This window comes from Nipponia nippon, unplaced genomic scaffold (assembly GCF_047370975.1).
Source record: "Nipponia nippon isolate SJK-2023a ecotype South Korea unplaced genomic scaffold, ASM4737097v1 scaffold_8, whole genome shotgun sequence".
Classification (NCBI taxonomy): Eukaryota; Metazoa; Chordata; class Aves; order Pelecaniformes; family Threskiornithidae; genus Nipponia; species Nipponia nippon.
This window is the reverse complement of record NW_028262402.1, coordinates 46,992,443-47,017,408: the sequence shown is the minus strand read 5'-3', so window position 1 is coordinate 47,017,408 and position 24,966 is coordinate 46,992,443. Positions and strand designations below refer to the sequence as shown.

The following is a 24,966-nucleotide window of genomic DNA, read 5'->3' as shown; positions in this document are numbered from 1 at the left end:
ACGTGTTTTTTTCAAAAATACTTTACAAATATATTCTCATGTTTATACCCAGGAAGTCCAGTGAAAACAGTACATTGTAGTCCTTGAAGGCAGGCTCCTGTATACTTCAAAATCACCAACACTTCAAAGCAGGAAATAAGAAAATATTATATGATAAGGAAACGAAGACAATCACAGGACCTTATTTCAAACTGCAAATGGTACAGTATCTGATGTCAATCTTCTCTTCAGTTTTAGCATACAATCTGGAATAAAGTGAATTCCTGAAGTAGAGAGAAATACAAATACCAGTCCTGGATCATCCAAATCACTTTGAAGTAGCAATCACTGTGAAATATTCTTTGTACTTGTTAGTGTGTAGGGAAACAATCTTTTCTATACATATCGAAGGTGCAGATATTAGACACATACACCTTTTGCTCTGGTATTAAAGAAAGATACACAACCTGACTGTCCTGCCTGCTGCCATTGTTTTTCCCCCCCTTTATTTACTTTCTTCCCTAAAAAGAATTGAAGTTGCCACATGAAATTCACAATGTAAGGTTTTTCCCTATAGAAAACAGAACTCTTTGATACACAGATATACTTTGATACACTTTTTAAAAGAGGTTTGAGACTGAAATGGGAGCTCCAGACAGACATGCAGGTCAACAGGAGATACTACAGACCTATAAGCTGAATTCAGGTTCAAATTTCATATACTCCTTTCATAATTGCTGAGGAAACGCTGCCATAGTCTAGAAAACTCTGAACTACAGGTGCCTGATACTTGGATTTGGACATTGCTGGATTTGTTTCCTTCTCTCATGTAAGCATAAAACCACCAACCACGGTACAGACTAAATTTGGGAAGGATAGATACCCGACCATCAGACATTGCATGAGAACCTCATTACACTCCTTGTACAGGCTACAATGATAATTTCTGTTACCATTCTGAGGGAGCAACCCACATTAAATACTATTTGTTTAATATATATTTGTGTAACAAAACAGTCATTTATTGTGCAAACTGTACTATTGTCACTATTGTGCAAACTGGACAGGCTGGATCAATGGGCCGGGGCCAACTGTATGAGGTTCAACAAGGCTCAGTGCCGGGTCCTGCACTTGGGTCTCAACAACCCCATGCAACGCTACAGGCTGGGGGAGGAGTGGCTGGAGAGCTGCCTGGCGGAAAAGGATCTGGGGGTGTTGGTTGACAGCCGCCTGAACATGAGCCAGCAGTGTGCTCAGGTGGCCAAGAGGGCCAATGGCGTCTGGGCTTGTATCAGGAATAGTGTGGCCAGCAGGACCAGGGAGGTGATCGTGCCCCTGTACTTGGCACTGGGGAGGCCGCACCTCAGTTCAGTTTTGGGCCCCTCCCTACAAGAAGGACATTGAGGTGCTGGAGTGTGTCCAGAGAAGGGCAACGAAGCTGGTGAAGGGTCTGGAGCACAAGTCTTAGGAGGAGTGGCTGAGGGAACTGGGGTTGTTTAGCCTGGAGAAGAGGAGGCTGAGGGGAGACCTTATTGCTCTCTACAGCTACCTGAAAGGAGGTTGTAGCAAGGTGGGCGTCGGTCTCTTCTCCCTAGTAACGAGTGATAGAACGAGAGGAAATGGCCTCAAGCTGCGCCAGGAGAGGTTTAGGTTGGATATTAGGAAAAACTTCTTCACTGAAAGGGTGGTCAGGCACTGGAACAGGCTGCCCAGGGAAGTGGTTGAGTCTCCATCCCTGGAGGTATTTAAAGAACGGATAGATACGGTGCTGGAGACATGGTATAGGTGGACTTGGCAGTGCTAGGTTAACGGTTGGACTCGATGATCTTAAGGGTCTTTTCCAACCTTGACGATTCTATGATTAAGTCTCTCACCTGCTGTATTAAATGCTACTGGAAATAACAAGGCAATCATTTTCTGACACTAACTTCAATGGCTGCAGGGCCTCAGCCATAAAGTTCACATTACTTTTGCAATTTTCACAATTTTAGGGACTACTTTCCATAATCTTATAAACTATCCTTAAAAAGCTGCAAATGACTGTTGACTTGGTGAAAAACCTCTGAAACTACAGCTGTTTCTTAATTACTCCTAGCAGGGTCCTTAGCTGGTCTTTTGATCACATGCAGCATGTAACTTCCTGAGAGAAGGGTCAGTTTTCATGGGGCTTTTCATTCCAACCAGCCTTCCAGTGCTGCGTGGAAGGCTAAAGGCTGAATATGTCTTGCTAGAGGTATCACTGCAGTTATGTTTCTGGTAGTAAAATGACGTATACATTTCTGATTTGAGTCCAGCTCATTAATTCAGCCTAAGGCATATACTTTGAACGACAGAAACACATTCTGTAAAAGTCACTATGTGCTCTTCATGGATAACATTGTCTGGAGAGAGATCTCATTAAAATCTGTACTATAACTCTATAGTCTTGCTCAGTTGCTAGGTACAAAAGCCAAAAATACACCTTTATCTAGCTTGGACTATCAATTCTTCTCACAGAGCTACAGAAAAAGTGAAAGTCACACATATCCTATCATACAGTCTTATATTACACTACGCTGGGCGTAATTTACAAATGTGTCCTGTTACACTCCTACAGGCATAGAGAAATCTCAGAACATTTACAAAGTATATGCAAGATGACTTACGTTCATGTCTCAAAATGAACCAAATTAATGAGTCCATTGAGAGAAAATTGAAGTGTTTAACACATTGTTCTGGTGAACTAGAAGTTTAACACCAAACGTTGAAATATCTGGAAATAAATGCTGAATGTTTAAAGCGTGGACACCACATACTGCTCAAAGATCTTTTGATGTGTTACATATATAAACATGAGGTAGGTTTTGTTCAATAACCTAGAATATTGGTAAGAATATTAAAAAAAAAAAAAACAGAGCAGTGAACCAATGTGAGCTTACTGTAAAGCAGAAATAAAAACAAACACAGAGAAGTAGTTCTTGTTCTATACCAAATGAACTTTCTGGAATAAAATTGAGTCTGCTGCAATTCAAATCTGTAAATATGAACGCAGGCTAAATTTCAATTTAAAAAAAAGGGACGGAACCACAATATTCCTTTCTCATGTGATCTGCATACAATTACATATATGTACAGTTACAAATTGATTCTACACAAGCACCCGTAGGCCTACTAAGAACTGAACTGGTTTCAGTCTCACTGGTTACTCAGCTTGGTGAGAATCTCAGTTCTGTTTTCAGATGCCATATTACAATATATTCTAGGCATACCTAAAAATGGATGAAAGAATAAAACAGTTAAAATATACAATTCTTTGATAGCTTACAGCACTAGCTGAACTAAGCAAACTTAATAAATTCTAATACAGCTTTTATTTTACTCTGGAGTAAAAACTATTAACAGGTTTTTGATATTTAATAAGGACTTTTATGAAATTGAAAGCGTAAGCACAACACTCAGCCAATGTCTGTCAGATAAGTCTCATTGGAATAAAGCTAGGAAATCAGTCCCCTATGCTGTTACTGGATTTATTAAATGCAGTGTGATTTCAAATTTAAATTGTCTTTTCATCTAGATTTGCAGCTGTGCAAGCAAGTAGAAAATGCTACCAAATCCACTGTAGCTTATTTTACAAAGGCAGAGGCTTTCTTTTGCTGTTACATATAGCCGCTCAGGCCATCGCCTTCACAGAACTGAAAGGCTTCCCAGTCCAGTCTTTTCTTTTTACCTTATGCTATAGAATTAGTATGGAGTTGTTTTAAGTGAGCGAAAAATGTCCAGAATTGCCCCTTCCCTACTATCCATGCCTGTGGTACAGAGATAAATATTTGTACCAGGGACACTATAAAGCAGTGACGCAGAAGAGAACTAGGCTGTATGTGTTGGCATAATGTCCCACCATGCACAGTAATTTGCATGTCACAGTTTAAAACCTGGATTATATTTTAATTTTTAAAAACCTTACGAATCCTTTGAAAGTTACTTCATGTTTATAAATACACATTTTCTTTTGGGAAGTTGTCTTTGCCCTTGTTTTTTCAACTCTTTCAGAGTTCTGGTAATTGCTATGGGAGGGCAGGGGCAGAATGGAGAAGGATCAATAAACAAAAAAACCCCAATGGAGCCTCACAGGGGAAGCCTGTTAAATAAGGTTAGTGTGTTATGGCAGGATTTCACAACCAAGCACTCTAAGAATTATTGTATAAAAGAACAGCAGTCTAAATTATTGAACTAGCAACCATGAAATCACACAGTGACATTTTTACATTCAATTTTCAAACTAGAATACCACTTTATATAACTCAAAGTACTTCTGTATGTAACATGCAACTTGACCATTTTCCCCGCTGCTTTCTTGCAAATAGGCGATAGCATTCTGAAAGTGATTTCTACATTTTATGTAAGTTAAAAATTCTTGACAAAAGCTTGTTTTGCTTCTAAATGAGTAGACTTGTATCATCTTTGAAAAGTCACTCACGCAATGGGTGCTGAGAGTAAATATGGAGATTTTAGAAGACCAGTAAACTTACTCATAATCATCCTCACAAAAAGCTTTTAGATTTGAAACCGGTATTAGCCAAACCAAAACCATAAGCAAGCTACACACTGCCCATAGCACAGGTCAAATCCGAGGAAATTAATCTTTTCCAGTGCATGATTTTATTTATAGTTATTGTAAGTCTTCCATGAACAGTCTTTATTACAAAGGCATTTTTACAAATTTAATCAAAAGGGCCCCACTCTAAAGCCAAAATGCACATTTAATGTAGAGATGAAGATTAATTAATTTTCATCAGACACAATGGATAATTTGTTTTATAGGATTACTATGGAATTGTCATATAGGACTGAGTCAAAAAAATAGAAAACAGGAAACACGTACTGAACGAGGGAAGCATTTTCCACGTGTACTTCTGGAAAAAAATCAATTCCACAAGCTGTATTTCCTCTTTTTTTTTTCTGCCAAATACAGCATAAGAATGAGAACCAAACACAGCCAGCCTGTTTTTCTCAAAAATCTTTTTTTTCTTTTCGAAGAACTGATGGCTCCTTCCTCCTGCTTGTTTTGATCTGTAATTGACAGCTTTTGCCAAAATACAGTGCTGTAGCAACGCCTAATGAAGGTCCCTGCTCAGTTGGAAAGGATTGCAGCAAGTAGATTTTTTTCCTCCCCGCACGTTTAGTACAGAAAGGACAGGTCCTTCATGTCAAATAGTAATATCAATATTATGTACTTAGCAGTGTGCATCTTGGCATATCGCTGATTCCTCGAGTCACAATGATGCACATCACACAACAGGAAACAGAGGAAGATTTTAACTATATGTTAGTTCAAATAAGTGAACATCTACTATTTTGTCACAGCACTAAATCAGTACAGATTTTAAATAAAGCTTTTTTCTTTTGCTCTTTGTCACATAGCCTAAATAGAATTTTGGCTTATGTAAGTAATTACTGCTAATACAAAACAATGATGCCCTCATACCTGTAGAAATAAAATAAACTGTAAGAGGTCAGAAAGTTGTTCTTCCAGTAGGTGTGCTTTGCTTCCTGTCATACAAGATGTTACCAGTCTACAAATGGTATATTTTAGCCAAAAGCATTTCTTACCTAAAAAATGGATTCTTTAAATCAAGAATGTTACCAGATTTAAATCCTGTCTGGTCCACCATAGCCACAATCTGAATATCATAACTCTGTCTGCATCAGAAAGAGAAGTATAAAAAAGAGGCAATGGAACTAAAACAACTATAACATCTTGTGTGAAAAAATACCAGTATAGTAACTGAATAATAATCACTTAGTATAACAAGCAAAGGAAATCTGTTTGCAGTGGTATCAGTGGTATCAGCACAAGGGCATGACTGTTTAATCCTATCTAAAGAAGTAAAATTTACAAGATACTTAAGTGATTTTAAGAGTTTGCATCTGAAAAAATCATAATTTTGCACTGATAGTATTCAATAGTGAAAGATCTTTCTCCCCCCACTCTGACAGAAATACTATAAGTTTCAACATTAGCAAGTACAAACAGAGTATTATTTCATGACCAAAAATATCTTACTGGCCAAACAGCATTAGGTTCACTCTTGTCTTAATCCTGGGTTTCACCAGGAAAGATATTTTTCACAGGACTTTTTGCAAGAAACTGAGTTTACACAGAAAAGTAAAGAGGACCAACTGAGAGCATACCGAAATGCTGAAGCTGACCGAAGCTGGTCCTCCTGCATGGCACAGCCACTACAGAGTTACATAGAGGTGCTATGGGGATCCTGAACACAGATTAGCTCTGTGGCAGAACTTGTTAGCTCAGCGCTAACACCTGGTTAAAGTGCTTCTCATTCTCAGTCTGGAAGGTCACAAGCTCAGGTGTCTCTGAGGCATGGTCCATTGTAGATAGGCCTTATGTATTGACCTATTTACAGCAGTGGCTGTGTCATCACTTTGTGGCACGTTGCTTTTATGTATTACTATATGAATACATTTTATATTTGGAAGAGCCATATCAAGATCTGTATTATTTATCTTCTCCATGAGGAGTTTCTAAGCAGAAAATCTGGAAATTTGACAAGTCCCAAATCAAGTATTTGTTGCTGATGTGATTAAAGAGCCCTGCAAGTATTACTGACAGCTTTGATGTCACTGGAATCACCTGACTGGTTTTAAAACTGCTAAAAAACACATGCACAAACTGTTAAAACTACACATACACATAAGCAAACCAGGCTGCAACCTGTGTGACCCAGTCACTTGAGGACTGTTTTCAAAGCAAAACATAGGAGTGGGGTTACCAAACATTTGACTGACAGCAGGAACAGCAGAGAAGTCTGGTGAGGAAATACGCCCTTCCAAAAGCAGCCATCTTCATTAGCTTCAGTGGAAGGACAAACAACACATGAAAAGCACTGCTCTTAAACAGGGGAGCATGTGCATAAGGAATTTTTTTCAGAATTAAAGATGTAATGGATCTGGGATCAACCCTGCTTCGCCTTGTGTCTGCACAGGGCTTGCAGAATGGGATGTTGGGGCTTCAGGCAAACAACCCGGCTGCTGATGAAGACAGCCAGACGTTACACCACCAGAACAACGTGTGGAAAATGACTGGCCATGACCTGAGAAAATTGTTGTGTGTGAAACATAGCGGAGTGGAAAGCTGACAAAAGCTGCAAGTAGCACTGTGAGGGACAGCAGGATGTGACAGGTGGTTAAGGAGAAGGTATGTGAGAAGGAACATCACGGGTAACTGGACTGGAACATGGAGACCTTTTGGTGAGCAGAGTCTCACAATGTCACCAGTGCCTACGTAACTGTATCAGTGATACCATATAAATTGGTAATGGTACCAGAAATAACAAGTGCAGGTACAGGCGTACCCAAAATTAACTGGTGTCTTTTGGGTACCTGTAACAAGAACAGCCACACTACAAAATCTGCTTGGAAAGCTTTTACACTTACCGCTTATTGGCAAGAAATAAGACTTTCCCTGAGAGAGTTTCCCCCTCTTTAGCAAAGAGGGGCGTCTGAAGAAGGCAGCGCACTTGATACCAGTGAGTGAGAGGTTCTGTTGGTGCAGTGGACAGCCAAACAGTTACCCTAAAACAAATGAGAAAAACTATCTAGACTTCCTCTCCTGTCTTCTCCTTTCGGAAACAATTTTAAGTTGTTAGACCTTTATGTATGTGAGGCCTCAACTGCTTATAATAAACTTTAAACTGCCTTGAAGTAAACTGGGAGAGTGATTCTACCCTTTGTTGGGAAATCAATACGTTATGCCTCACTTACTTGGTTTATCTATAGACTGTGTCTGTTGCCACCAGATCTGTGTGCCTAAGCTGATTATGGAGATTCAAAAAAGAGAGTCTTCGGACTCCTGTTTTCTCTTCTTTCCACACTGCCAGGACAGAGAATACTAATTTCTGTCTCCTCTTACCACCCAGACAATGCCAACAAATTACAGGAAATGAAGGTCTGTCCTAAATATGGCAATGTGATTCTTCACAATGGTAGTTTCATCTTAAACAACACTCCCCAAGAAGGTCCTATACCTAGTTTTGACTTGCAAGAGATATTTCAATAATACATTGAAAGGGGCTGTAGGTGCAAAGAAAGGGATAACACAGGTAATACTGCGAGCCTGATTCACTGAGATTGCAAGTGCTAAGACAAAGAACTTCCAGAATTGTAGAAACATGAAAGAGCTGCTAATTAAGCAATTGCCTACTCCAAAATGGAGGCCTTCTCAGCGGAGGAGTTCAGTGAGTTCCTACAAGTCTGCAATTTTCTCTGTTTTAACTGATGTGGAGTTTCTGGTTCCTTTTTTAAGATGAAAAATTTTACTATCTGCTGTTACAGTAAATACAAATGCACATATGTCCATTTTCTTTCAGTGGATATATTGTTCTGAATTCTTGACAATCCTTATTTCAAATGCTAATAAAAGACATTTATCAACACAAATAAACAGAAGTGCATTTTACAATGTATTGAAAAAAATGACCTCATCTAAAACTTGATCAATTTAACTAGGAAATCAACAAATCTTATCTAAGAGCTAAATACAGATAACTGAAATCTATGTATTGACTACCTGAGCAAGTTTATCTGATTTTCACCTACTTAATATACCAGATGAATGTCCCCATTTTGAAATAAATGCCTGGTGCTGCAGTGAAAAATTTTCCCAAGCCTGGTGAAACTTCCTCCATTTCCATTTGTTAGCTGGAACTTGCAACCTGCTCTCCTTTTTTGCCCACAAACAAGACCAGCCCAAATGGAAAAATCCAGCTTATGTTCAAATGCTGCTTGCTTTACTTATAATGTAAAACAGAAAGGTATATAATATTACAAAGAATCAGTATTGTGCAGAACAGTGCATTTTAACCCTCAACAATTCCTGGATGTGGTCTACCATAGATAATGTGCACCCCAGTCAATGGGAAGCAAGACCACCACCATCTAGTCCTACTGCTAGCACTAGGTTATCACACTTCTTGCTACCTCTAGAAGGCATCATTTCTTTAATATGATGGAATTACATTACAAACAAGGTCAGTACCAGATAAAGGTCTAATTCTGACACACTTTGTATAAAAGATGTGATTTTTTTCCCTGCAGTTAGTATTTCATAGGAAGAAGGAAAAAGTACTTACAGTGATCCTACAAATGCCACGTCAAACCAGAAGGCTAGGCCATGGATTAGTCCAGACTGCATCATTTGGAAAACAAAAGGGATTTCCACTCTGCAGGAGAAAAAACAATACGCTGCCAAAGTAATTTCCAAAAAGTACTGGGAATTCAACCAGAAACCTACCTTGTTCTAATTTTTGTATTTGCATTCTTATTCATCAGTTTATGTCTCAATTTTCCATATATTTAAAAGGATATATGCTCTTTTTCTCTGTGTCAATAGAATTAATCAATGGCACTGATTTCGGTGTTAGTTTTTGTGTGCCTTATTCGATAGTAGAATCAAATATGCCACGACGCAAGGGTTACTGCATCATTTGTGGCAACACTGCAGACTGTTATAAATACAGTGGTTCAGCCTTTCCAGTGGAAAATTTCCCATTCCAAGTGAAGGATTTGGATTTAGTTTAAATACTATTTTGAACAGGAAAATATTCCACTACAAATCTGACAAACAGAACTACTACTGGAACCAGAAGGAAAAAATGAGCTGCTTGAGCAAAAGCTGCTATATTTTCCCTTCCAAAGGAACTATTACTGGCTATGTAGTTGAACGCAAATCTCACCCACTCTTGCAGAAACATATAAAATTAGCATTCAGGTATGAACATATTAGTTCTGAGAACCACTGAAGGAAGTCAATGCTTAGCCAGCTGAAACTGGAAAGCAATTCTCCAGCTGTTTCCCCCCTTAGAGCAATTCTTCTCTCTCACTAGACCATGTCATTCATACAATTAGTTGTGAGTTATGTTGAAACAACAAGGGTTCAGAGTTTCAAAGACAGTCTGTGATATTTTCCCCTTGTAACAATGTCTTGCAAGAACTTGAAGTACTCCCTCAAGTTTTCCCATATGGTACACTTCATTTCACAGATGTACTGAGAAGGAGGCTTCTCTGCTGATACTGGGGGACACAAGAGATGCAGGTTGGTTTATATATAGGGCTTCCCAACTAAAAATCTGAAGGAGCTCTGGGGGGAAGTAAAGAGATACAGCTGACTCCTGTTAGACTGGAAAGTGTTTAATAAAAGATACACAAGAGTTCAGCAAGGCAGCTTGTGATGACATCATTTGACAAGGTCTTTTAAGATGTCTACACAGAAAAGCAAAACTGCCTTGTAACTAGATTTAAATGTGTCCCAACATATAAGACTAAGAAGTAAACACTGTCCTCCAGAGCCCATTTTATCCCTTTCAGTAGGAAAATTTCATGAACCAATCTCTGGTGTTTCACAGGTTCTCAAACAGGCTTCTCCGCTAATACTAGACAAGTCGCCATGCAGATGAACGCTCTGGTCCATTATGAGTGGTGTACTAATCATTCTGGCATGCCACCTTTCCTCCTCCACATCCACCACCAAACCTTCCTCTGTCTCTGAGCACCAACAATCAACAGCCAGTTACAAAAATCAAAGATTAAGAGCAGGTTGCTGGTGTCTGCTGACCTATGCAAATCTTCCTCAGCAGCTTCCATAAAGTTAACAGTGTACTTCACTGTCCGGGCCATCAGAATTCTCACATCAAAAGTATCCTATGGGGGGAAAAAAAAAAAAAAAAAAAAGAGTTGCAAGTGTTATCATTCTGTCTTGTCAGCTTATAAATTTGTTTTCTGTTAAAAAAAATGGGCGAAAAGACAAAAATCAGCCTTCACCCCAATAAACTTATTTTAAATGTTTCATTTTTTTACCATCTCTTAGAGCACTGTTAGATTTTGCAATATTATCAGGATTTAATATATTTGATAGCTTACATACCTATCAGACTGTTTTATTCAACCTAGAAACAATAAATTTGTCCAGAAATTGATCACTTGTAAAAAAGAATGGTGGGTTTATTTGGCATTGTTTTGTTTTTTTTTAACTACACACATTTTAATGTGCTCTTCTGCATTGCACAGTTGGGTAAGCTGAACTAAGACAGTATGGAAATACTTGAAAATTAAATTATGAAGTATAGGAAGCAAAATTACTTAATACAGATTGCCCTCTAGAAAAAAGTTAGGAGTAGTCAGTAAGCAAATGAAAACTTTTCCCTTCATTTTTCTTTCTTTAATCACATGTACTAATCCTGATCTATCACTGTTCACAAGCTCGCTCTTAAGTAAAGCAAACTCTTAACATAAAGGCTTGTATCACATCCTCCCCAGCGATCCCATCTAAGAACTAAAATCTGTCTACAGAGCAAGGGGAAGCCAAGGAGATACGTGAGTTTTTTAAAAAGAAATAACAATTTAATGTGGCTTTTATTGGGCAATACATTTCTGATCTTCAAGGGAGGAAGAATCTCAGCTGAGAAATCAAAGCCAAACATGTACTTCATACAGGATGCAAGTATGTGCTGCAGTCCTACAGATTACTCCATTCTCTAACTGAAAGCCAAAGAGCCAGCACTGAGAATGACCATGCTATAGTCAAAGCTGTGGCTGAAACTTATGAAGACAAATGAGAGTTTTCTCTTATCTATTTCAAGTACTAAAAGCAGTCAAGTGCAGAAGGTCACATCAGTAGTCTGATGCTCTTTCCAGATTTCTGGACAGGTTTTAGGGTCTCCATGCAACAGCAGAACACTGCTATCGCTGCTTAAGCCAGTTAGCCTAAAACTAGCCAAGAGTTGTTGCAGTCAAATTTCTGAGAGTGGACCTTTTCATTGCACCTACACTGAAGCATTATACTGGGGCATGGGGTGGGGATTGTTTAGGGTTCTCCCCCAGAGAGGTGAGAAGGATTTCTCGCAAATTCTTTCTAACTAGGTAACACCTAGACTTTTACTAAAAAGAAAGAAGGAGAACGGCAGGTGCTAGATCCAAGTTACCAATGAAATAAGGATAGTTACGTATTTAAAAAAGATGGTTTCATAATACAGGAACCTGTTTGCTTGGTTGCTTTCTCTTTTCCTCTAATTCATGAATCAGAAATGGGAAGGGATAATCAAGGTCAAGTTACTTGTTTAAGAGACTGGAAACACTGAGGGAAGCTACTTGCATGTTAGGAAGACAGTTGTTCGCATGCTGTGGCTTCCTAATGTGTGCGTATCTCTAGACATCTGTTATTCAGAGTAAACCTGGGAATATTACATATCGTACTTAACCTTTGACAGCAGCTCTGTTCACACTCACAGAGTTAGTTCCTGGCTCTCTATTCAACAGCCACAGAGCTCTGCTAAACAAGGAGGCTACTGTACCTGTAGGATTTAGTGGAGAGGACAAGATAGGGAGAGTGAAAAAAAACCAAAAAAATAACCCCCAGACATACAAACTTACCACAATGGGTTGTCGGAAATATTCTTCCACAGCTGCACTGCGCAGACTGGACAGGTTGACCCCATAAAAGCATTCTTGGTACCTAGAAAGAGTAACACATAAAATGTTTAGGGAAAAATGTTTTTTCTGGGTTCCAACCAGACCCAGGCACAAGCACTGTAAATGGCAGGTGAAGTGTGGCTAAGCACCTCTTTCCCTTTCTGCTGTCTGCCAAGAGGCCAAATTGCAGCCCTCCTTAGCTTACTTCACCTTCCCCACAGACACCCTATACAGCACTGAGGTGACATTATCCCCTCAAATGGACATACGGAGACATTTCACACTATGCTTCTGGAAGAATACACACAGCAAGCAAGAGAATAGGGAGAAGGGCTGAGGCACTCTTAAGCTACTTTTGTAATCTGGAGCTATTCCAGAATTGGGAGTGGACCTTGTATGAATCAAAATAGTGATGAGGACACCTGTATTACAGGTCTGTTCCATTTTATTGACCATAAAGAGGAAAATAAAGGTCATCCTATACCAACTGAATGGAGAAAAGAAATAGTATTTTTATCTTACCAATTTATGAAAATGTGCATTTAATGCCTATTCAGACTGTTTCCAATATGAAATTTGAAATGAAAATATAAATACTTGCAGTAATCTTCCTCCTGCGTATAACCCTCTTATCAACTCATTGAAAAGTTTAATAGGTATCTTTACTTCCAGATAACATAAACAAAAGGGAATGGAAAGGGGAATGGGCAAGGAAGTTCAACTCCTTGTGATGGAGTTATTACAGTTATTACTGTAGAGATCGAAGACAATAATTCTAAGTGTATAAGAAACATGCAGCCTTTCCTTTGTCTAGTAAACAGGCAATGCTAACTGCTGCATCTAATGTTAGAACACATGGCATGATTTTGGCATAGGATTTTGAAGGTTTTTTTAAAATCCTGGTGCCTTTACCAGATGAAAGTTCAAATTGCAAATCTAGATATTTCTTTCAGTCTTTTGCTCAAGTACTATCATCCAACTGGATCCAAAACCGTATCCAATTTCTAAGACACAGGATATAGATTTAGCTACATAGGAAAGGATTTATTACACACAAAACACATGTTCTGTTCTGAGTAACAAAGCTGGTCAATGAATGAAACCTGTTTCCTGAGGCCTGGAATTTGAAGCTTAGCAAATCACAGGCTGTCACCAACTAGTTCCTGATGGTTTATTCAAACATCCAAGAAAGCCCTGAGAAGATGCTTTGTCTGAAATAGGACTTTTATAGCTCTGGATCTATCAGGATATCCAGACCTTTTGATATTAAGAACATGAATGTCCTAGAGTGGTGCAGAAGCAGAACTACTGCACTCTCACTCATAACATTTTGATCCCACATTTGGTTGAAGACATTAGACGGACTAATTTGTTGGTCTTTAGAGCCTTCAGTAACCTCAAGAGCATTTAATCCTCTTGCACAATCAATGTCCTGGGCATACATCCATACAAAACTACAACTATGTAGACTGACAGAAGGACTGATACTATAGCCCTCTGCTCAGGGGACATCTCAAGACAGCAATAAATTATATTGTAAGCACACAAACTATTTTGTCTAGGAATATGTCAAATAGAACCTGATATACAAGAAGTATCATCAAGGGTAATTGTGTGACATTTCTGTGGTTAGTTTGGTTGAAATATTTTCATAAAAAAATTAAAAGTAGGTAATAAAAAGACCTGTCAAAAATGGGAGACATCCTTTTGCAAAGATGGGTGGAGGAAAGACTACAGTATGTTGTGATTTAGATACCAACCTGATCACTAACATAATTACAACAGTCTGTGATAATAATGTCAATGACAAAAACATTCTTGGTGCAAAGAGAAATTAGTTACTAAAGCAGACTTGAAAAATCTGTTATTCCCCATTATGCAATTCTCAGAAAGCCTTGCGGTGGTTGACAGATAATTCAGCTTATTAAATGTAGAATATCTGGAATCAAATCATGCCAGCTAGATACCGATGAAGTTCTCTTTTCTTTTTTTTTTAGAATGCAGATGGTGTAACGAACTATAAGAAACTAATCTAGTTGGACTATTTCATCCCAACTGTACAATTCTTAAACAACAAAAGGCAGCAGATTTTTTTCCCACCACCAATAACTTTTTACCATATATGTCAGTGTTCTTGGAGATATACACACATATACATCGTATCTACCTGACAGGTATTCCACAAAGGTCTTACATTTATTACAAATGAAGATGAAGCATCCCAAGCAGTCTGAAATGAAATGCTTTCATATTGGCAGTAACATCCAGTCCTGTATAGACCTGGGAAAAAAGCTATATTTTTCCTTCAAACTACTAAGTATGTATCTATTTTTTTTATTAAGTGACGAAGAGTCTGCATCGTGTTACAACATCGTGCTTCAGTCTTGTAATTATAGTCTAATATATATCTTTGATATGTCATGTACATAAGCAGAAAGAACAGGATCTTTGGGAAGAGGGACCAGAGTAACAGTTGAGATGTTATCAGAAATTACTTCTACCTTCTTTTTTCAGTCTCTTAACATAGAAAAATACTGTTGCAGTTTTTGTGATTGTAAACATACAATGCAAACATTTCATAACTAGCTCAACCTACACAGCAACACAAAAGAGCACAAACCGGCTGTATAAAGTAACATTGCCAGCAAAGGATTCAGCATGTAAATCACTCAAACTTCTCTCACTCCTTTAATTGCTACAGAAATAGTAAGATTTTGTCATAGCTCTACTTCAGAGACAGACAGAAGAGACCTTTTAAGTATGAGCTGGTTATGCTGTAACCTGGGCATGGAAGAAAACTGTCTTTAATCTAAGAAACCAACAAATAGGCTTGATTAAGATGACTTAATGTTCACATTCCACATTGCAAGCTGAAAGAACAGTTGAAAGACTGCATTTATAATCTTCCAGAAGATGTAAAAATAGTTATCCCCAAAGTTCTACAGCACCTTTTATCCAAAACCTTTAAATAACAATCTATACATGGCTAATTTATAAATTAACTGATCTGGAGGACTGGAGATGTTTAAAAATAAACCCGCCCTTTGCTGAAATGGAATAATCTCAATTTCCCCTCACTAGAATATTGCTGTAAATGTTTCCTCCTATATAGAGCACAGCAACAGCTCAACAGTGGATAGTAGCAGCAGGATACTCTAAGGCAAAAGATGTACAACTTCTAGCTAAAGTTGCATGAAAAATTTAGATGGACAGAAAGTAGCTACCAAATTGGCAGTTGTCAGGACATAGGAATTAATACTTATTCTCTGGGAAGACTGCCAAGGAATCATTCCTGTGCTCACGCACCTGGGACTTCAGGCAATACAGCTATCACCATGTGCAGCATACTACGCTTTGGTGTAGTGAAGGAAACACTAGCACCTGATTCACAGTCAACTCTTTTTCCGGCAATAGATGCTCTGTGGAGTCAATTTCTCTTTCAAAAAGAGACCCAGTCAGCTCTAGCACTTTCTGAGAGATCCTTCAGACTTGCACAATAAAAAGTATGCCTGTAGGCCAGAGCAGAAGTGAATATGGAAAACATAAAATCATTCTCTTCCAACGCTGACAGATAGTTTATGCTGAATCAAAGAACTGATTTAATTTTTAACCTCTACTGAATCTTTGATAAAAATAAAATAATGTAAATAATCATTACCAAAAATTGGCTCTGGAGTAGTGTTCCATGTACAGCTGCTCATCGGAAAAAGGAGCCAAATGAATGTCACTGTATGTTGGGAACATCATTCCTAGTAAACGAAAGACAATATAAAGTAGAAAGGCAAGTGTTCAAGAAGCGTTTGGACGATGCTCTTAAATACATGATTTAATGTTAAGGTTGCCCTGTGTGGAGGAAGGTGTTGGACTCAATGATCTCTGTGAGTCCCTTCCAACTCAGGATATTCTGTGATTCTATAGTCCCACAGACATCGCTACAGGAATGTCTTCACTAGCGAGAAACCACCAGTTCAGAAGCAGCAGTTGTCATACACTTCAGATATCTTAACATTTAATTTCATTAATATATGGGTTACTGAAATGTGAATATGCTAAAGCAGTTAGTAAAAACCCCAACCCAGAACAACTTATAGAACAGACCAGAACACTTCATAAAGTCCTAATAATTTTATGGTCCTAAATCACATGTTTGAATTATTTAGCTTCCTTCAAATGAAGTGAAATGCTAGCTGTTAAATACCTTCCCAACGCTCTCCAGCAGAATTATAGCACCTTCTTTGCTTATAGCTAACCTAATAAACACAACATCTGTGTGAAGGATTTGCATTAAAGCTCAGACTTGATCTTGAATTAAACTGCTGGGTACGGTTTCGGTCAAATTTGGAAGAGCTGCTGTTAATGAATGCAGTAGTTATATGCACTTCACTCTTAAGACTTTTATCCAGGAAACTCATAGCACTTCAGAGTAAACACTGAAAATTTGACAAACACAAAAATGTACATTATACCTTTTTTTTTTAACAGATGCTGAAGTTGAGAAACAGAATTTTATTTGCATGAAGTGGCAAATCAGTGACAGAGCAGGGAATGAACTTCTGATCTACTAGTATGCAAGAATGCATTTTCATTAGGATCTTTCACTCTAATGTCTCAGGAAACCAGAGGAATTACCTTCCATTATTTTCTGTGGACAGTGCATCAGACTGCCTGGCAGCTTAAAGGAAAGCCCTTGTATTCTATTGTGCATGTGTCAATGGAAGCAGGAAACAAAGCCTGGTCATTTTGAATTACACTTGAGCATACTTCTTCACCCATTTTTAAACTGGTATAAAACACAATGCATAGTTGAAGGGGAGGATAGGTAAAGGAAGGGAGAGAAAAGGAAACAGCTTTCCTTTTGTAAGTACATCATGTAGGAAGAGTCCACAGGAGTTTAAATAAAGAACAACACCCACTCACAAAATAGACATGCTTTTTAAAACTGGCTGTGGGGAGCATATTAACAAGTTTGCAGAGAATTTGGGACAGAAAGTTTCCAAACCTAACTGGAACTAAATATTAGCAACTTACTCAAAATGTCACAATTTCAGCTCACTTCTTAGACAATCATGAAGTTTAACAATCAGTCACCACATAAGGTGATTCATCCCCACTGTACAAGTAAGCAAGCAGAAAGTTAGGCATGTTATCTTCAAAAGCATTCACTCATTTAAAATTGAAAAGGAGCTGCCCACTGATCAGTTTTCAGAAGCCCTCCTCTGATACTGGGCCCTAAGAATCTAGATGGGAGACTTGAGATCAGTGGCTGACTTGAAAAATACTACCCAAATGTGCTTTGCAAGTTTGAAATGATGTAACAGCAAAGGCATTAGCTCCCTGCACTGAGGCACAGATTCAGCCCATGCTTCAAAAACTTCCATGCTGCAGTAATTTTACTTGAGAAGGGTCTCTTTTAAAGAAGTCTTTTAAAGAGAGACTTCATAGTTCATTTTCAGCAATTCATGTAGAAAGATTTATCATTCAACAATTGGATGCTCAGATTTGCCTCTCAAAGAAGATACCTGTGAGGCCCTGGAACTTACAGATTCCCTTCAAAACTCCTCCAAATACATGAGGGATGAAATACAGAGCACTGAACACCATGCATCTCTCACATGTCACTCAAAAGGCAACATCCAAGTATTAGAATAAGGTATTTGGGAGAAGCCCAATGAAAGGATGTCAAAACAATTTGAACTTCACAGTTTTTCCAAAGCAATATATATTAGAGTTTTTCCACAAAAAAAAAGCTCATCCTATTTGACTGTTCTGCTCTCATCTACATTCCACTGTCTGGCAGTTGAGGCTAGCATGCCATCGTGTATTGTGATATGTTGCAACCGAGATGCAATCATAGTGTCTATAGCAGCAGGTTAAAATTAAAACACAAGCAGAACTCAGCAGTGTAACAACAGCAGACTCCAAAGCTATTTCCACTGTGAAACAGCAAGAAGTCACAGCATAGTACAATAGCAATGGTGGCTGCATCATTATATTAATTCCCCTGGGCCCCTTAGATGTTGGTGGTAGAGGTAGAATGAGGGTATAAAACCAGACAATCCTGGACTACCAATTCAAATGTTTTTTTCTTCTTTCAGAAGCTTTTTATCTTCCTTTCTCTATGCAGGGGGTAACTGTGGTGACACACTCACCATTTGACTTCAACCATTTTTTGGAATGGAGGTAACTTTCCAACATCCTTTCATTGAACAGCATATACCCCATCGGTTCAGAAATTACCACATCAACACTCTCAGGCAGGGAGATCTCCTCAATTTTTCCACACAGAACTGTGATCTTCTCAGAAAGGTTGTTGCTTCTCACCAACAGCTGGAGGAAAAACAAAAGCACACATTGACTCCTTTGAATAGCAGAATTTATATCAGAGATCTTTAATTAGCATTAAACTTCCTATAGCGTAAACAAAGGACCTCAGTCTGATAATCAGAATAAAATAGAAAGGTAACATTCCTTCTTCCTCCACCAAAATTTATAAACACTAAGGCTCACTGGAGCAAATTCAAAGAAATGCATTGTGTGGAATCAGGAAGTGACAGTACAAGTACTGATGTCCTGTAAGAGATAACTGTAATCAATATCTACAAGAAAACATATCTACAAGGAAAACGTGGATATTTTAATTCAATACAGAAGATTACAAAGCAAGTGTCTTCATAATTCTCCAAATTTTTAAAAATATTGTTCTTGAGTGAGTTGCATAGTCATGAAAGAATGAAGAAACTCAAGAGTTTGTTTTAAGGGTTCTTTAGACCAGAGACTATATGAGCAGACACGATGTGATTTCATTTTGGAAATGAAATTACCATTTTGCTCACAAGTGAATTCTGAATCTAAAAGTAACTAACTGTCAAATAACAGCTCAACAGCAGCATGGATGTATAAAGGCAAGAAGCCCAAATTAGTTCAGACCCTCACAGACTACAACAGGTAACCCACATAGTTGGCTAGAGGGCAGCAGAATATTACAGTATCTCTATCATATGCAGTGGAGATGCTTATATTATGAAAATTTTTACTTTTGCTGGAAATAGTAGCATGGAGACAAATAGAAAAGGTTTTTCATTGCTATTCCGGATTATTATTATTACTCAACTTAAAAAAAAAAACATCAATGTTTATTTGCTTTCCTACCCTTAGACACAGCAAAAACAACAAAAAAAGAAAATTCAAAGAAACACTGTCAGTACTAATCCTCTCCTTTAGAGTCTAGCTATGACTTGGGAAAGCTAAAGTTTGCTGTGGTTTTGGCCTTCTGAAGCTTAACACAGATAGAAACTGCATTTTTAAAAGGAATTTAGCTGATGTCAGGTTTTGGCCAGAGTCTCAGGGAACAGAAACCTCTGCTTATTCACACAAGATTCTTCTCAGTGTCCCACCAATACGCTCTGACAGTGGTCTGAAGAATCAAGGCAATTCTGCATCTGCCAAAATCTCAGTCTGTGTACCCAGATTGTCAGGAAGCCAATGAATGCCAGTTTAAGCAAGTATTTTTACATGCCTATCTGAGACAGACTAGATTAAAATGTTGATTTATTTCAGGGAGAAGATCACTTGTCTTATGGCAGCTATTTTTTTGGTGATTTTCACAGCTGTTTAATTAGAGTTAATTACCAGTTCATATCTAGCTGGATTGGTGGCAATGAAAAGGTAGTTTTCAAAGTTTTAAACATTTAACTTCTTTAAATTATTTTTTAAGCACAAATATAATTTTTCTGAAACTGAAATTTACCATGCATTGATAAACCCTGATTAATGGCTCATTACCACATGAACAGAAGCAAAAATCAATTAATTGACATCAACTATTGGAGAGCTACAGTCTCCCACAAACTCCATGCCTCTCTTTTGTACAAGAGGAAGATTCTACAGAAGTAACAGAAATAATTTACAACAGATACAGAACACGTGTATTATATCAAATGCATACAAAATACCGTTAACTTCTACTCCCAGGCAATATTAGTCCAAAACTGATATTTTAAAATAAATAAATAAATAGATCACTTTGAGGAGGCTATAAGCTAACAGCTATAAACTAACTCTTTGTCCCAACTACCTCCATCTTGTTTGAACTGACCTTATTTTTGACAGAATTATTAAGTTAATTCACCCTGTGCAGCACCTTCATGAAGGTTGGTTTTAAACACAGGAAGTTATTTCTGCCATCACCAATATGACTTTGCTGCTCAGGCAGGAATATTGGCCATGCCATTTAAAAGATAGGCCTTCAGCAAACTATTTCTTCATCTCCTATACTGGACTCCCCAACCCATATCTTCATCTTGACAGCTTGCTGTTTTTACTAATCTAAATTGAAGCTTCTTTTTTAAATATTAGCAATTTTTGTGCCTTTTAAAAAAAAAACCTTATTGGCAAATGAAGAACAAGCAGCTAAGGGTGAGGGCAGTAGAGCTTTTTGACTCAGCGCCTTTGGGAATCAATAGCAAATGTGGCAAAAAGTGAGTGTGTATATCTGAGTGGGTGTGTTGACAATGTTTTTACCTCCCACACAGTATTTCATAAATTCCTGCAATCACCAAGTTATGGTCAGCACAATGTGTTTGAACAAAAGGACTGAAGTAGTTTCAGTATTTCATGGCTGTAGTGAAGGGAAAAAAAAAATCCAGGAAAAAAAATTCCACCCAGTATCTTATCATTTTGTCAGTGACTGAAAGGAGTGTGCCGTTTTCAACAGCTGTGCTCTCTCGTGATTCCTCTGGATTTCAGAAGACTTTGAAAGCAGGACAAGATTACAGTGATGGAGGATAAAACTGATACCTTAAAACAAAATACAAACAGTTAAATTTGTGTCTGGTATATGCACTCATTTCAAATGAGTTGCATCGGTCTGCCACCAAATGTGGCCATGGTGGTGTTTTGGCAATTTTTTCCTTTACTTTTTTTCATGCAGCGTTCATGAAAATTAAATGCTTAACAGTCTGCTAAAATAGTAAGGGTTTGTTTGACAAAAAAACAGATCAAAACTTATCTCTAATACGTACAGCTAAGCAGAAACTTCTCACATACATGTCCCCTCATGAAAGGTCCAGTTTTATATCCAGATACAGCAGGTCTCTCACCCAATGAAACAGAGACACAAAAAGGGGCCCAACTGTTCCATAAGCTTGATAATTGATGTCATGGAACATACAAACCTATGAATAATTCAAGCCTTTTCCATATGATTTCCCCCAGCAATATCATGAAACACTATAAAATATCATAAAATGTGTTACATTTTGACACCAGAATTCATCCCTAACGAAAAACAAGAGCCTGTTTTCTCCACAGACCAAACAAAACTCTGCAAAATTCCTCATGGAACAAAACCAAAACTCTGAAAACAAAAAAATTTTACTCCCAAAGAAGTCCCAAAGTTGGCAAACAGATCGAAGTATTTCACATAGATTTAAGAGAGAATCTGTACAAGCACTGCTGTATGAACCCTGCCAAAACACTAAACAGCATGACAGCATCCTTAATACTGAAATACAAATAGTCCAATGGCTCTCTAATTTTGCAACTACATACTTTTTAGAGATGCTTAAAATTACGTGTTTGAAAGTTCTGCTGTAATTAAACTTATTAACATACTGAATGCTGGGACAGAAAACAGAGTAACTTCTTCCCACTACATAGAAGACTCAGATGACTCATGTAGGTGAAAACATATATATATATGTTAAGAACATGCCTTTGTGCAACACTTCAAAAAACCCAAACAGAAATACAAAGTTAATTTGACACACACATTCTGTGCATTTTTCAAAAGTAAGCAGCAAGACTGACAGATGGCCCACCCAAGCCCCTGAGCAAAAATGAGACAGAGCCTTTAATTGGCTGTAATCATCAATTGTCATAGATAAGCATACAGTTATGCAGCTGCAAAAGAAAGTCAAATTAGTAGAGTTAATCTATCAGGAAGCTTTATACAACTCCACCTGCTCAGATTTTGCACCTCAGCAGCAGCTGCATTTATCCAAGATCATAAGTCACTTTTCTGACCTCGCCTAACAGGAGCTCTCAGGAGTAATTACACTTATATCAGAACTTAAAATACAAGGCTTGGGCCATACTTTAGAGTTCATTTGAACTACCAAGCCTTTTCAATATAGAGGTAAACCAAGAATGTATGAATGAGATGATTATTCTACACTAGTTCCAAAGAATACAAGGAGTTATAGGATCATAGAATGGTTTGCGTTGGAAGGGACTTTTAAAGGTCAACTAGTCCAACCTCCATGGCTGTGGGCAGGGACATCTTCCACTAGATCAAGTTACTCAAAGCCCCATCCGACCTGACCTTGAGCACTTCCAGGGATGGGGCATCCACAACTTCTTTGGGCAACCTGTTCCAGTGTCTCTCCACCCTCATCATAAAAAAGGTCTTCCTTATGCCCAATCTAAACCGACCCTCTTTCAGTTTAAAACCATTGCTCTTTGTCCTGTCACTATAGGCCCTTCTAAAAAGTCTCTCTCCATCTTTCTTCTAAGCCCCCTTTAAGTATTGAAAGGCCACAATAAGGTCTCCCTGGAGCCTTCCCTCCTCCAGGCTGAACAACCCCAACTCTCTCAGTCTTTCCTCACTGGAGAGGTGTTCCAGCCCTCTGACCATTTTTGTGGCCCTCCTCTGGACCTGCTCCAACAGGTCCATGTCTTTCTTGTAATGGGGACTCCAGAGCTGGATGCAGTACTCCAGGTGGGGTCTCATCAGAACAGAGTAGAGGGGCAGAATCACCTCCCTCGACCTGCTGGCTGTGCATCGTTTTATGCAGCTCAAGATACAGTTGGCTTTCTGGGCTGCAAGTGCACATTGTCCAATTTTTCATCCACCAGTATCCTCAAGTCCTTCTCTGCAGGGCTGCTCTCAATTCATCCCCCAGTCTGTACTGATATTGGTGATTGCCCCAACCCTGGTGCAGGACCTTGCACTTGGCCTTGTTGAACTTCATGAGGTTCACATGGGCCCACTCCTCAAGCCTGTCAGGGTCCCTCTAGATGGCATCCCTTCCCTCAAGCCTATCAACGGCACCACTCGGCTTGGTGTCATCTGCAAACTTGCTGAGTGTGCACTCAATCCCACTGCCTGGGTCACTGATGAAGATATTAAATAGTATTGGTCCCAGTACAGATGCTTGAGGGACACCACTCATTACTGGTTTCCACTTGGATATTGAGCCATTGACTGTAACTATTTAGACACAGCCATCCAGCCAATCCCTTATCCATCTAACAGTGCATCCATCAAATCCGTACCTCTCCAAGCCTGCTTTCTGGGCTGCAGAAATCTACTTGTAAAGCTCTGTACTTCCATTATGTTGTTTCTGATGACTGTTTCGCCAGATTCTCAGCAGCAAGTGCCGTGGTTTTTTGAAGTGACTATCTAGCACTTACACATCTGTATTCAGCTTAATGGCGGAAATCCACAAGCCATCTTCCCTGAGAGAGAAACTGATACACTCTCAGATTTTTACCCAGTTGCCTTTTGCAATGGCAATATATTGCAAATGTTTTGTTCTCCTTTTTTTCATAGAATCATAAAATCATAGCATGGTTTGAGTTGGAAGGGACCTTTAAATGTCATCTAGTCCAACCTTGCTGCAATGAGCAGGGACATCTTCAACTCAATTAGGTTGATCAGAGCCCCATCCAACCTGACCTTGAATGTTTCCAGGGATGGAGCATCTACAGCTTCTCTGGGCAACCTGTTCCAGTGTTTCACCACCCCCATCATAAAAAATTTCTTTCTTACATCTAGTCTGAATCTACTCTCCTTTATTTTTCAGTGTGCATTATCACCATACCATATAAACGCCACCACACAGCATCTGACATACCAGATGAGACAGCAGACAACTTACCACATAATTAAATACAGTTAAAAGACTTTCAATCTAAATAACAGAAAACACAAACAGGTGCAGTTTATTTGTTTATTGCATAGAAGATAGTAAGGTACATACAAGTATCACCTAAACACTACATAGCAGATAACTGCAAACATTATGGGGCTTGAGACAAAACCTTTGCAAGATTGCCCCCAGTACACATCAAATACTTTTCAAAATACCTGTATGTGTCTTGCAGGCCAACTGAGTCCACGCATACGTGAGCACACTCATAGGAGTTGTAACACAGTCCATTCAAGGTTAATTGTCTTTCATTACATTAACTCCCTCATGTTTGGCTATTGCAACAGATTAAATAGCAGTCTTACATGCAACAACTCACTATTCATGTCCAATATCATGACAGACAGACAAGCATTTCACCAGAAGTAATTATTTTTACTTTTAATGATTCTATCACTAGCTGACCTCCACAGTACAATCACATTTTCCTCATGCATAGTAGCTCGCCCTTTCTGTTTATCCAAGTGCTCTACATACGTGTTTTTTCCAGTCTGTTAATGTTTCCCTTTGGTCCTAGATTAGCTGCTTAGAATCACATTTCCTGTTTAGACCAAACAACTACCAGCACCAGTCACTTTCAGCCTTATTTCTTCTG

At 38.5% G+C, this 24,966-nt stretch overlaps 1 protein-coding gene across 1 annotated transcript in view; it reads right to left on the bottom strand.

Moving 5' to 3' along the window:
- Window positions 1-12: 12 nt before the first annotated feature.
- LOC104010165 (histone-arginine methyltransferase CARM1) overlaps window positions 13-24,966 on the bottom strand; it is a 78,339-nt gene continuing 53,385 nt past the window's right edge. The window contains exons 6-13 of the mRNA XM_087741186.1: window positions 18,591-18,768; window positions 16,100-16,190; window positions 12,403-12,484; window positions 10,589-10,674; window positions 9,108-9,197; window positions 7,414-7,551; window positions 5,569-5,658; window positions 13-3,227 (exon numbers count right to left, since the gene is read on the bottom strand). Coding sequence (XP_087597312.1) covers window positions 3,218-3,227; window positions 5,569-5,658; window positions 7,414-7,551; window positions 9,108-9,197; window positions 10,589-10,674; window positions 12,403-12,484; window positions 16,100-16,190; window positions 18,591-18,768 — 765 coding nt within the window. The 3' untranslated portion in view covers window positions 13-3,217. The remainder of the gene's footprint in view (window positions 3,228-5,568; window positions 5,659-7,413; window positions 7,552-9,107; window positions 9,198-10,588; window positions 10,675-12,402; window positions 12,485-16,099; window positions 16,191-18,590; window positions 18,769-24,966) is intronic.